A 13488-nucleotide genomic window follows, 5' to 3' on the forward strand; every position below is an offset into this window, starting at 1 on the left:
CCCCTGTGTGTCTCTTTTACTAGTCTCTTCCTCTTTCCTTTCTGCCTGGCACTTGGGCCCTCTATCTAGCTTAAGGGTTAGAATTATAGAAATCTTTACTATATACCTAGTAATAGAAATCCTTACTATATACCTAGTAATAAAAATCCTTACTATATACTAGTTATAGAAATCTTCACTATATACCTAGTAATAAAATCTTTACTATATACCTAGTAATAGAAATCTTTACTATATACCTAGTAATAAAATCTTTACTATATACCTAGTAATAGAAATTTTTACTATATACCTAGTAATAGAAATCTTTACTATATACCTGGTAATAGAAATCTTTACTTGTCCTATAGCCAAGAACAAGGCTCATGTTGATTTTTGAAGTTCTCCAGATTTAAGTATCATTGGTAATGTTGTTTTGATATGGAGATGTCAAATATATGTCTTGCTTTTTGTCTCCTTCCTGTGCCCAGGACAAACATTACTAGTTGATCACACTGTTCATTCCTGCTGTTCTTAGATACAGCACAGCTCACAGTGCTCTGTGAAGAGGGGTGCTGGACTAAACTCCATGCATCCTTGTCCATCCATCTTTTGTTTTCCCTCTCTTTTTGCTTGTTTTTTTTTGGGGGGGGGTTGTTTTGTTTTGAGACAGAGTCTTTAAATGGTGCTGGGTATCCTGGAACTCCCTATGTAGACCAGGCTAGCCTTACACCCTCACAGATCCGCCCACCTCTGCCTCCCCAATGCTAGGATTAAAGACATGTGCTACCACACTCACCTCAGAACTTTATTAATATTCTGTCTCACACAATGATAAATGTTTCTCTTCATTTCCTTGTAGATCGAACCAGAACCTGATCATAGTGCACAAATGCTACATCTTCCTGGTCTTTATGGTGGTCATTCTGCCCTCCATGGGGCTGACCAGGTAGGTACCTTGTTCTCAACTATCCTTCCTATCTCATCCAGGCTCAGCCTAGAGTTGAAACCTTCTTTCAGATACCCTAGGCCTCCCATGGTTGCTGAAAGTCTCCTCAAATGACAGTCCCATGCCTGTCACGGGCATAGCTTGAGCCAGGTATCATGCAAACTGTAAAGTGTCAGCCATGAACCCCTGCTCCAGTTTGGAAGACAGGATGTCCTTGCCAGTGGAATAGCAGCCCAAGGGAGAAGAGTGCAACCAACATAATGGGAAGTTGGGCCTCAGAAAGATAGTTGACAAAGATCTGTTGCAGAAAGTATTCTTGAGCTGTAAGGCCAAGAGTGAGGGACACAGATGACCTGGCATTGAGAGGAAAGGGGCAGGGTGACTGGTCAGCTACCACCAAGCCAGGGATTCAGGGGACTCTTGAGGGAGAGCAGAAAGTAGGACATCAGACAGGAGAATTGAGCTCTATGCTGTAGCATGTGGACACTGTAACTGAAGGTCTGGTTTTGTTCTTCATTCCAGTCTGGATGTGTTTTTTCGCTGGCTCTTTGACATCTACTATCTTGAACATGCAACCATCAGGTTCCAGTGAGTATTTTTGGGTGTACACAGGGTTTTCTGTGTGTCTGCACTGGTGTGGGTATGTGTACCCCTCCCCAGTCCAACCCTGCATCAGTGGCAACCAGGAGTAGGTACATTCAGGTGAAAAGCATTCCCAGAATCCTTTTCCCCTAACCTGTGTTGTGGCCCCCTTTGGCAATCCAGTAAAGACCAGGGACCTCATCTTGAAATCAGTGTAGATTCACAAGAAGTTACCACAAAAGTGTACAGGATACCTACCTGCCTTCAGATAGTTTTTCTCGCTGGTAATATTTTGCATGAATATAGTGTAATATAAGACCCAGGTACCTTGGGTTGTTACAGTACACAAAGCTGATGAAGTTGTCTCCAGTTTTCACCCACTAAATGGTGTATGTAAGTGTGTAACATACATGGATTGCATTGTTATTAGAGGTAAGAGAGATGGCTCAGTGGTTAAGGGTGTATATACTGTTTTTCCAAGGACCAGAGTTCAATTCCCATTAGGTGGTTCAAAACTGTCTATAACTCCAGCTCAAGGGGATCCAACACCCTTTTCTGGCCTCCTTGAACACTGTACCTCCCTGTACAAACCCACACATGGGCACACAGATACAACCATCATTTCATAGCAAAATTAAATAAATAGTTATCAAGATGCTTTACATTTTGTGGCAGTCTTCGTTAACCCATTAATAAGATAATGTGTTTTAAATAGAAGCAGTGTAATGTTACATTCTTGGTTCACTTCACAGACATCAGTGTGAAGGATGACTAACGACTGGAATAAGAACATTAAAATTGGGGGGTGGGGTGGGGATGGGGAGATGATTCCGTGGTTAAGAGCATTGGCTGCTCTTCCAGAGGACTTGGGTTCAACTCCCAGCAGCCACATGGGACTGTCTGTAACTCCAGTTCCAGGGCTTCTGACACCCTCACACTGGCATAAAATTGGGGGGTGACAGGATCTATGACAACACGTGCATTGGGTTGAAAATCTGGCCTATTGTGTGTGTGTGTGTGTGTGTGTGTGTTTTAAGGTTATAGTATTTGAAAATGTCAGTTTTCAAAGACACATTGCCAATGACTTCCTTTCTCCACAGCTTGCTCTTTGAGGCAAGGACCGGGATCCTCCAAGTTTTCTATAATTAAACTGACATTGTAGTCATAGAAAGCTATCTTTTCTCAAATGAATGGGTTCATCTTAGACTAGGCACATTACTTCTATACAGTTAATAAAGCAAAGCTTCTGCGCCAACCTCAGTTCCATGAAGAGTGAACATGAGGAGTGTTGCTTTTAGACACAGATCCTACTAGACTCAAGATTCTCCTGCCTCAGCTTCCTATGGGAACCGCATTCTTGTGCCCGCTAAGTAAATGTTCTACCTCTGAGCTATTTGACCTCTTAAGATAGCTTTTGAAGAAATTCCAAAATGTGGCCAGAGGCGCACAGTCCTCTCTACAACAACAATAACACAACTGTGTAGATGGGAATGCTGAGAAATGCTAGACATGCTTAAGTCTCCCTTTAAAAAAAACCTGTGTGTGTGTGTGCATGTGAATGTGTGTGTGTGAGTGTGAGTGTGAGTGTGAGTGTGTGTGTGTGTGTGTGTGTGTGTGTGTGTGTGTGTGTGTATGTGTAAAGGTATGGGGAGGCCTGTAGTTTTTTGCTGATGTTCTTAAAGGAAAGAAATGGTGAATTTCAATAATAAATTAATGAAATTAAAGATATCATTGTGGGAGCTGAAGAGACAGCTCAGCTGTTAAGACCATGTGTTGTTCTTGCAGAGGACCCAGGTTTGGTTCCTAGCACCTATTCTAGATGGCTCACAACCTCCGGTCATTCTAGCTTGAGGGGAAGCTGATGCCTCTGGCCTCTGTGGGCACCTGCACTCTTGGGCACATCTCCACACACAAACACATATACCTTATTTAAAGTAATAAAAGCAAACCCTTTAAATTCTTTTAAAAGATGTCATACTTTCTCTTCTAAGACTGTGTGTCTTCAGAGTTCCGAGTCTATTCATAGAACCAGATGCTAAAAACCTAACAGGTCCACTCTAAACCCTTTTTTATGTGGTTTATCCATATGTCTGCTCAAAAGGGCTACTGTTAAATTGGGCTGTAGGTATCTATGCATTTATATTCATGTGTGTGCATGAGAACTGTACCTCTAGGTGTCCCTGCATGGAGTAAAGTGCCTGCCTCGCTGGGGCATGCAGTCTGCAAACTACCATCTTAGATGTGACCTATCATTGATAAAAATGCCAGGATGCAGAGTGACTGTTTATGGATCTTTTGCTCATTAATTAATTTATTCACATTACATCCATGTTGCAGCCCATCCCCTGCCCCAGCTTCTCACTCTTTGCACCTCTCCCTACCACTCTTCCCTCTCACCTATGAAAAGGGGGCTGGGGTGCCGCCTGGCATCTCAACCCACCCTGGCACAAGTCACTGTAGGACTAGGCACATCCTCTCCTACTGAGGCCAGACAAGGCAGCCCATTTAGGGGAACAGGATTCACAAGCAGGCAACAGTCAGGGTAAGTCCCTGCTCCAGTTGTTGGGGAATCTACATGAAGACCAAGCTGCACATCTGCCACATATGGGGAGGGCACTAAGTCCAGCCACTGTATTCTTTTTGTTGGTGGTTAAGTCTCTGAGAGCCCCAAGGAGCCAGGTTAGTTGACTCTGTGTCTTTCTATCTCCTCCGGGTTCCTCAGTCCTTCCCCCAACTCTTCCACAAGACTTCCTGAGCTCCAAGTAATGTTCGGCTGTGGTCTCTGCATCCGTTTTGGTCAGCTGCTTGGTGGACCCTCTCAGAGGACAGTTATGCTAGGTTCCTGCCTATGTGTGAATCCAGGTGACAGATACAAGCACGGCCTGAGACACCGAAATAGTTGAAGCCTCCTTCACATTGGCTCCCTATTGCTCCTCTGAGGACACCTCAGCACATTCCCCACCCCAACCCCCAAACTGTCAGGGATTCATGTATGTCCGTGTCACACAGGGCACCAGTGAATCCAGGCCAGCAGTGACAAATACAGCTGTCAACAGTGTCTTCACATGCTGTGTAGTGTGACAAGGCTTTGACCATCAAAGGGGCATCCAAGTGCATGTGACTTTTTCCTATGTCTCACAGTGCATCCCTGTGAATCCACTCCCTGTGCAGTCACAGTAAGAGTTGTCTCCTCCATCCACACAGAGACCTCCATGGAGACATGGCTGACTGGCACATGCATCAAAGTTGAGTTCACAGTGGTCTCCAAGGAATCCAGGTGCATGGTCACAAAAGTGAGCCCCAAAAGCATCCTGACACGTAGCACCATGTAGACTTGACTGGGATTCATATTCATCAATTCCCAGCTCCCAGTTCACACCAGAACACTCTCCAGGACAGACACATGTGTATCTCATTGAGGCATACAGCCTCAACCAGGCAGGGATCAGAAACACTGCCATCAACTTCCAAGTCACAATGCCTGCCTTGGTATCCAGGGACGTAGAAACATGAGTAGCCATTGATTGCATCCTGGCGCACAGCCCCACTGTGGCAAGGGCTGGAGGCACACTCGTTGTGATAGGTCTCATAGAACCTTCCAGCATATCCAGCAGAGCAGATACAGGCAGGGTGCTCCGGGTCTTTATGGTTCCTCCATGCTGGCAGCTGTTCCCTCCACAGAAATTTGTGACAGTTTCACAGGTTAGCCAACTGTACCTAGAAGGACATTGGCACAGGAAACCCCCTTTTCCTGAGGTAGTCACACAAGTGGCAATTCCTTGGTGGAGATTGGAGAAGCATGGGTCTTTTAGATCTTCACGGTCTTTTTTCCAGATTGTGGCTATGTCTAAGCAACTGTTGTCCTGTGAAAACCCTTATGTGTGGAATTATTTTGGCAAGAATTTAAGAGATAGCTGGCCGTCTGTTTATGGATCTCTCTCTCTGTCCTTCACTCTATCTACTGTTTCTGTCTTTTCCTCCCCTGACATCTCTTTCCTCTATCCCCCCACTGCCTCCCCCCTTCTTCCACTGCGCAGGTGCGTGTTCCTTCCAGACAATGGTGCATTCTTTGTCAACTACGTGATTACAGCAGCTCTGCTCGGCACCGGCATGGAACTGATGCGCCTGGGGTCACTCTGCACGTACTGCACCCGCCTCTTCTTATCCAAATCAGAGCCAGAGAGAGTTCACATCAGAAAGGTGAGGGCCAACCCTCCTCTAAGCATAGTCTTCTGAGAGGGAAAGGAAAAGGTCAGCTAGGAGTGCTAGGGACCCACGACAGAGGCCTGTGACCATAGGTGGCTGTCTCTTAGACTCCAAGGTGGGAAGATGTGTTGCCTCTAGGACTGAGCTGCCAGCCAACTCCCTAGAGGAATCCCAGAAGCATACAAGACAAGGGAAGCTGGGCAACCTGAGGGTGACCCCTGCCTTCTGCCTTAGAATCTGGCCACGGATTTCCAATTCGGACGAGAGTATGCATGGATGTTGAACGTCTTCAGCGTGGTGATGGCATACAGCATCACTTGCCCTATAATTGTCCCGTTTGGTAAGTCATCTACAAGGCAACCCCCAGAGTCCACAGGAGGAAACAACCTCCATGGTATCAGGTTACCTCCCAGAACATGAGGAGATCTGGGACATACTGTGGCAGGGAGGTGGGAGGAACAGGGCCCAGCCATGGGACTGTTTGGATGGCTGCTAACAAGGGGTGTTGGTTGAATGCATGAGTGAATGAACGGCACCACCGAGCCGGCAGAATCAGTTCTAGAGGTGACAGAAGTCATCTCCATAGGTCTCCCACAGCCCATCCTGGGCCCTTGTTACCCTAGCAGCACTGAGTCTGACCTCTAAGCTCTATGGGCACCTGAGAACAGCACAGATCTGCTAGGTTAGAGCAGCCAGTAAATGTATCTCTGTCTTCTGGTCCCCAGGGCTGCTGTATCTGTGCATGAAGCACATCACAGACCGCTATAACATGTACTACTCCTACGCGCCCACCAAGCTGAACGCGCAGATCCACATGGCCGCTGTCTACCAGGCAATTTTTGCCCCACTCTTAGGGCTCTTCTGGGTACTCTTCTTCTCCATCCTGCGAGTAGGTGGGTGCCCAGCCTGCTCTTTGGTCCCACCTCTGCCTCTGTCCTGTGAGTCCCCTGAGACTACCTCTGATAGAAGAGGAGAGCTTAGGGTGAGCAGGACATTGCTAATGGGACTTGGCCAAGTCCAGTGACTGCTCTGGGCCACAGTGCATGCATTAGCCTTGGCAGAACTTTGAGACAAAGGCAAAGTCCAAATGATCTGGATTTGGTTTCGAGTGTAAAATGTCACATTCCTTCATTCTAAATGTAGATGGGCAGAAAATAGAAAAGCAGCTTTTGGGACTCAATTCCCATGACATTTCCTCTGGGAGCCCTACGATGCCTGCTTTCATAGGTTTGCCAGAACCCGAAAAAGGGAACCAGATCCTGCAATGGTGGCTAGCCTTCCCTCATACTTTGGTTAAACACAGATGCTTCTGCTGTCTTGGGGACCCAGAGGCACCTTCACAGAAGTTCCCAGTGGCCACAGACTGGGTGCTCCTCAGCTCTCTCCCATCTGGGTTACTCATGTCACTAGGGTGTTCCCAACCCCACTGTCCTTCTCTCCTGTGACAACATACTGTATCCCCTGTGATGTATTCTCCTTGCTCTCTGTCAGAATGACACCTTCCATTACACATTCACTTGTTAATATTGTTTTCTGCCACCTGGAAGACATTTTCCCCCTTAAGTGCCTTTTTCTAAATACCAAACATGGGAAAAAAAAACACAAAAAACCCACAGAAACCAAAAGCTGTTACTGATAATTCCATCTAGAGATGTTTTTCCCCCTTGTTCCCGACTCTTTAGGCATTTGCTCAGGGGAGGGAGTAAAGTGAGGGTGTGTGTCAGTTTATTGTTATTTATAAAATCGTGACCATCCACACTGTAACTTGCAATCCTATATCCTGGGTTTTCATCTGTGTAGCATGAGCTGACTGGCTTCATGCATCGAGAGTCTGTTTAAATGCATGCCTTCTGCAGCCGCATCGAAGGCCACAGCTCTTGTTAGCCCTCGGTGCCCGGGTGTTGTTGACCCTGTTTACCAGTGTGTGCTGTTGCACACCAGTAAGCTTCATTTGACTGGCACCTGAGACTGGAGAGTTAATTTTCCATACTGACCTGTTACCTTTATGGAGATCAGTTCACTCATGGAATTTGTAAATGGCTTTTGAATGCTGGGTTGCCTTTTAATGTGGTTAGCAGTGGGCCAGCGGGGAAAAGAGAGGCTCAGAGTCTGGGGACAGAACTTGAATATACCTTTGAGGAACAGATAGTTGACAGATCCCAAGTCTGCTTTCCACAGGACACACAATAAGCCACATTCTAAGCTGGCTGAAAAGAACAGAGGGATGGCCTCATTGTGTTGTGCTCATTCCTCGTTGCTGGGGGCAATTGTAGGGGTTTCTCTGCCCTAGCTCAGTGGTCCCATGGAGATTCCGAAGTGGGTGGTCTCAGGTCTGCAAAGCAGCTCCGTTGCCCTGCCTCCACCCTGACTCCAGCGCTCCAGCTCCACGCTCATGGCCTTCTCTTTTCCCTGGCAGGTCCCCTCCACAGCATCACCTTATTTTCCTTGTCTTCCCTCATCATCTCTGTGGTCATTGCCCTTTTTGGCATTTTTCTGGGGAAGCTCCGGATTTCCCAGCAGCATGAGGTAAGTAGTCAGCTTGCCCTTCTCACCACTGATTCTCCTGTCTCTAAGGACATAACTTTGAGATGCCCTAGTAGAGGCACCCAGAATACAACAGGACAAGATGGATGGGCCTTTTCCTTAGTCCAGGGTTTATGGGCTCAATGGGCTCACAAGCCAACCAAAGACCCTGCTCCTTGCCCCCCAATACCTCTTCCAAATAACAGGCTCATGCTGGCCTGTCTCACCTACATGAGTCAGGTCCAGTTGGTGTGAGCACCACTGCAAGTTCTCAGAGAGTGGGGAGGAGGGAGAAACAGAGAGGGGCAGGGGATGGTGTAAATGGACAGGGCTATGGGGCACACTGAAGGTGCCCCTAGTGAGTCCTCTGGCTTTTTGGCAGGGGTACCCAGTATAATCATCAGGCTCTGGAGACAAGAGTCATCCCACGCCAAGTCAGAGCCCTGCCAGTAAAACTGAGCATCTGCGTCAGCATTTCTTAGAGTAAACATCCAGGCTGGACCGCTGGAATGATTGCCAGTGGATAAAACATAATTTTTGCACTTCATGATTACATACTTATCTCCCCAACGGACTTTTTATAGTAATTAGTTGTTTAGAGCAGTAAAGGGTCTCCTTTCTGGATGCTGTATATATAGGAAACAACACCCTGCAGAGGGAGCCTTCTTGAAAGCATTTCTTCTTGCTCTCTCCATCTGTATATGGGACCTGGTTGGAGCACAAACATTCATCACTATTGCTGGTCAGGGTACCAGGCTAGAAGAGGGCCAGAACAAAAATTTTAACAAACATGTGCGTGTGTGCACAGATACACACACACACACACACACACACACACACGGGGGGGGGGGGCTCTAATACTGTGATGTCACAGATCTGTTTGCATTTTATCACCCCAGAGAAGGAGGGTGGTAAGGAACTTTGTAAGATTGATTGAGGGTCCCTAGACAAAGACAGCTGCTAAAGCAGACCCATCTTTAAAACCCATTCCAACTATAATTGTTTCCCCTTTATAGTTTTTGGAACAGAACATTCCAGAAGGGATTCTTGGCATCCCAACTCTTCCCCTGTGTTTTTTTTTTTTTTTTTTTTTTTTTTTTTCCTGAGCTTTCTATCCTGCTTGCTGGTCTAAATGTCTAGAAAGAAATAGTTAACTACGAGGTGGTGGTGGTGCATACCTTTAGTCTCACACTCAGGAGGCAGAGGCAGGTGGATCTCTGTGAGTTTGAGGCTAGCCTGGTCTACAGAGCAAGTTCCATGAGAGCCAGGACTATACAGAGAAATCTTGTCAAAAAAAAAAAAAAAGAAAGAAAGAAAGAAAGAAAGAAAGAAAGAAAAGAAAAGAAAAGAAAAGAAGAAGAGAAAGAAAAAAAGAAAAAAGCGAGGGGCCATGGTGGCAAGCCAGAGGCCCTGGTATAGAATAGACAAGGGGTGGGAAAGGGTAGCCGCCAACCTTTGATGGACCACTTTTCCTCTCCCCATAGCAGCCTGAGGAAGAAACAGAGACTGTGTTTGATGTGGAACCGAGCAGCACAACATCCACTCCCACCTCCCTTGTGAGTTTCTGCCTCTACCCTGGGGACACGTTAAGAGGGTGGGGCCTTTCAGGGGTGGTACACTCCAGTGATATGGGGGGAGGGTACCAGTGTTTAGTGCCTACCCTGGGTACTGGGGAGGAGCTGGGAACCCTGGGTTCCCCCTTCTGACACAGCAGAACTTGGCCCAGGTCCAAATGCTTCCATGGCCCTGGCTGAAGAGTGTGCTGAGAAGACCCAGCTCTATCCCGACAGTCAATAGAAGTCACGCAGAGAGGACAGAGCCAAAGTTGTCGGACTCGATCAGTGAGAGCCAGACCTCAGAGAGCCAGACCTCAGAGAGCCAGACCTCAGTCTTCTCAATCGTGTAGATGCAGGGCCATGCTGGGGCTCGGCCTCAGGACCCAAGGCTGCCCCCAGGGCACAGGTGTTGGCCAGAGCGGTGCAGACAGAGCTGCAGGGAACTATTAACGGACCCAGTGAATGGTAAGGCAGGGGCAGCACCCAATCCACGAGTCCGCCAGCCTGCCAAGAGCTGAGGCTGGACTCAGAGTCTGTGACCAGTGGACTGGGCCGAGGCTCCCATAGCCTTTGGCTTGCCTGAATGGCAGGAGCCCTCGCCCTTATCCTTACCACATGTGCCCATGCAATCATCTATGCATATGTGGAGTTGGGCACAGGGCCTTTCCTACCCCAGTGCTAGGCACCTCCAATGAGCACGGAAGAAGGTGCCAGCAGACCTGGGTACTTGGGGAAGCTTCCCCGAGAAGGAACTATGTCATGCAACTGGAGAAATGGGAAGCAAAGTTGCCAGGGGAAGCAGGGCGTGGGAAGAGCATTGGAGGAAGAGGGAAGAGCCTGGGCAAAGGGCAAACAGAAGACAGTGTCCACCATGGATACACAGAGTGTGCCTTGGACAGGGCCACACACCCAGAGGCTTTTTTTTTTTTTTGAGGTGGGCAGGGTTGGGTCAAAGTCCAACAACGTCAGCAGACTCACCTAGCCATGTGCACAGACACTAGATGTGTCAGAACCCTGGTTGGGCCTAGTTTGAAAGGATAAACCAAAACCAAGACCAAACCCTTACAGACAGTGGCCAATCAGGGATGGGAAGAACCAACCAGGGGCAACTTTCTCCGACCAATAGGAGCGCTCTTGCTGTGTCAGGAGTCGTCTAAAAGCTAGAAGCCTTGCTTTTTTCCCTCTCTGGATTAATAAACTCCCGTTGTTAGGGCTTTTTCATCCTTCCAAACTTAATCATTGCTATTTTTCTGTGTGGGAAATTGATTGAGCACATGGTCTTATGCACTTTAGGTGAGCACCTTAGGAAGCTACACTCTCGGGCTAAGGTGTGGTCAGTTTGAGCCAGGTTCATTTGACTATAAAATTTGTGCTTAAAGAAAGAAAGAAAAAAGAATGATCAAACTTATTATTTATGTGTGTATTTACTTTTTGAGACAGGGTTCCCATGTGGGCAGCCTGGTCTCGATCTTCAAACTCAAGCCATTCTCCCATCTCAGCTTCCAGAGTAGCAGGGGTTACTCAGGCACGTGCCCGTGCCTGGCTTAGACTCTTTAAAAATCCTTTATGCTTATGACAGTGGTGTATGGACACAGTACGCAACTGTGGGAATGGGAAACCAGAGGAGCAAGATGAAATAAAACATTCATACTCCCATCACCCAGGGATAGTCACTGGCGTACATTCTCCGAGATCTCTGTGGATACGTGTATCTCGTCCAAAGCTTGTGCTTACATAGACATGTGGAATTCTATATGTATATATGGATTTCTTGTTAAAATGAAATTCCACCGTACATATGATTTTATAACCTGTGCAGTGGGCAGTGTGCTGCCACCTATATGAATTTTGATCTTTTTGCCTACCCGTAGTCAAATAGCCCTCATTACTCATCTTTTATAACTGGTCCAGACCCAGACCCAGACCCAGTTGAGTATCTATACTAGATTAGGACTTGGAAAGATCAAGCCAGCCCTGCAGAATGCCCCCGCCTTTCCCTCCCTTCCCCATTCCCTGAAAGCTGGATGCTTGAGAGTTTAAGGTCAATACTGGGGCTAGACTGTCCCCTGAAGTCCAGTGCTTCACCTTGGAGAACTGCAATATCCCATTCGTTCCTGTGAATGGCACTAGTGAGCCCACTGAATATGCCACTTGGTTTTTCCCACTGTTCAGCTACCATTTCCTTTTTTAAAGCCAAAATGTCTACGGTATGTGCTTTGGCACTATGCATGCGTCTAGGTGTTTCACGGGACTGTTCCCTCACCACCTGAAGCCACCTGTTTATACTGGTGTATGAAAAGGTGTTTGGTCTATGTCATAATTACTGACTTCTAAAGGATAGAGCAGGTTAAAAGCCATTGCAACAGGTGACAGGTTGCCCCTACCCCTGGTACTCCATGTCTCCCTAATCCGATGTCTTTCCTGACATTCCTGAAACCAGCCCCTGGTGTGACATGAGCCAGCTAGCACTCTCAGAGTTCTGAATCTGACGTGCTGCAGCCAAGCTTTCTAGCTGGTAAATGTCTACCTCTCCAGCTCAGGGGGTGCCTAGGCCATTGTCTCCTGGGAACAGATAATGGGTAAATGAGGAGTTAGGCAGCCTGCCTGCCACTAAACTAACCCTGGCAACTCCAAGGTAGCAAACAGGCTTTATCTCTTGGAGCTCACTCAACGATGAAGAACAAGGCAGGATAAGCCTGCTGGGGGTTGGGAGGGCAGAGGTGACTGGGTGGGGCATGAGGAGAGAGGGTGTACCCTACACTTGCCTCTGATGTGACCGTGCCTCATCTCACCTTCCCCTCTCTGTCCTGAGCAGCTGTACGTGGCCACCGTGCTACAGGAGCCGGAGCTGAACCTGACCCCCGCCTCCTCCCCAGCCCGGCACACCTATGGCACCATGAACAGCCAGCCAGAAGAGGGAGAAGAAGAGAGCAGTCTGAGGGGCTTTGCAAGGGAGCTGGACTCAGCCCAGTTCCAGGAAGGGCTGGAACTGGAGGGCCAGAGCCACTGATTAGAAATCCAGTCAAAGGGCCAAGAATGAGCCTGGCAGGGGAAGGCAGGAAGGAGTTCCCTCCCATAGACTTTGGGAAGCTCCTGGTGGAGACACCTGCTACCCTGTGGCCTGGTGAAGAGCCAAATCTGCTGACCAACCAGAAAGGGCACGATGGGTAGAGGAGGATTACACCATGGTTCTGGGAGTGGTAGCTGGGACTGTGTGCTATGTCTTGCTGGGGTCAAGCTGGTGTGAGTATGCATAAAGGAAGAGGTAGGAAGAAGCCCACTGACAGCTTTCTGGGGGTTTCAGCATCCCCTATCCCACTCCTGCTGTCTGTCAAGGATCACTCCAGACCCCCATCCTCTACTGCAGTCTGAGCAGAGAAAGGTATGTGTACTGGGCCTTGTGAACAAGGCACTGACGCTGTCTCATCATGGGTTCCCTATAGAGCATCTAGAAACTCTGTTCCTCACCCTCTGAGCAAGGGGCAGCTGGGACAAGCCTGGGAAGTGACTGAGGCCCTCTCTGTTTCTTTGTTCTGCTATCTACTTATAATGGTAGCTGGGACAACTACTCGGGCTCATTAAAGGAGACCCACATGCATGTGGTAAAGGAAACCATGCCTAATTCTTGCTGGTTGGTTTAAGGGTGTGTGTGGGGGGGAGGGTGTCATAGAGTTCAGGAAACAAGGTGTTCTC

At 47.9% G+C, this 13488-nt stretch overlaps 1 protein-coding gene across 2 annotated transcripts in view; it reads left to right on the plus strand.

Annotated features, from left to right (window-relative positions):
- TMEM63C (transmembrane protein 63C) overlaps nucleotides 1-12805 on the plus strand; it is a gene marked incomplete at both ends in the record, with an annotated part of 35364 nt that extends 22559 nt beyond the window's left edge. The window contains 8 exons of one of the 2 annotated variants that reach the window (XM_080919420.1): nucleotides 842-928; nucleotides 1451-1516; nucleotides 5548-5710; nucleotides 5951-6056; nucleotides 6442-6609; nucleotides 8133-8242; nucleotides 9724-9795; nucleotides 12611-12805. In XM_080919420.1, the coding sequence (XP_080775546.1) occupies nucleotides 842-928; nucleotides 1451-1516; nucleotides 5548-5710; nucleotides 5951-6056; nucleotides 6442-6609; nucleotides 8133-8242; nucleotides 9724-9795; nucleotides 12611-12805 (967 nt within the window). The remainder of the gene's footprint in view (nucleotides 1-841; nucleotides 929-1450; nucleotides 1517-5547; nucleotides 5711-5950; nucleotides 6057-6441; nucleotides 6610-8132; nucleotides 8243-9723; nucleotides 9796-12610) is intronic. The other variant, XM_080919421.1, reaches the window with a different exon arrangement.
- Between the last annotated feature and the right edge of the window lie 683 nt (nucleotides 12806-13488).

This window comes from Micromys minutus, assembly GCF_963924665.1.
Source record: "Micromys minutus genome assembly, chromosome: 1".
Taxonomy (NCBI): Eukaryota; Metazoa; Chordata; class Mammalia; order Rodentia; family Muridae; genus Micromys; species Micromys minutus.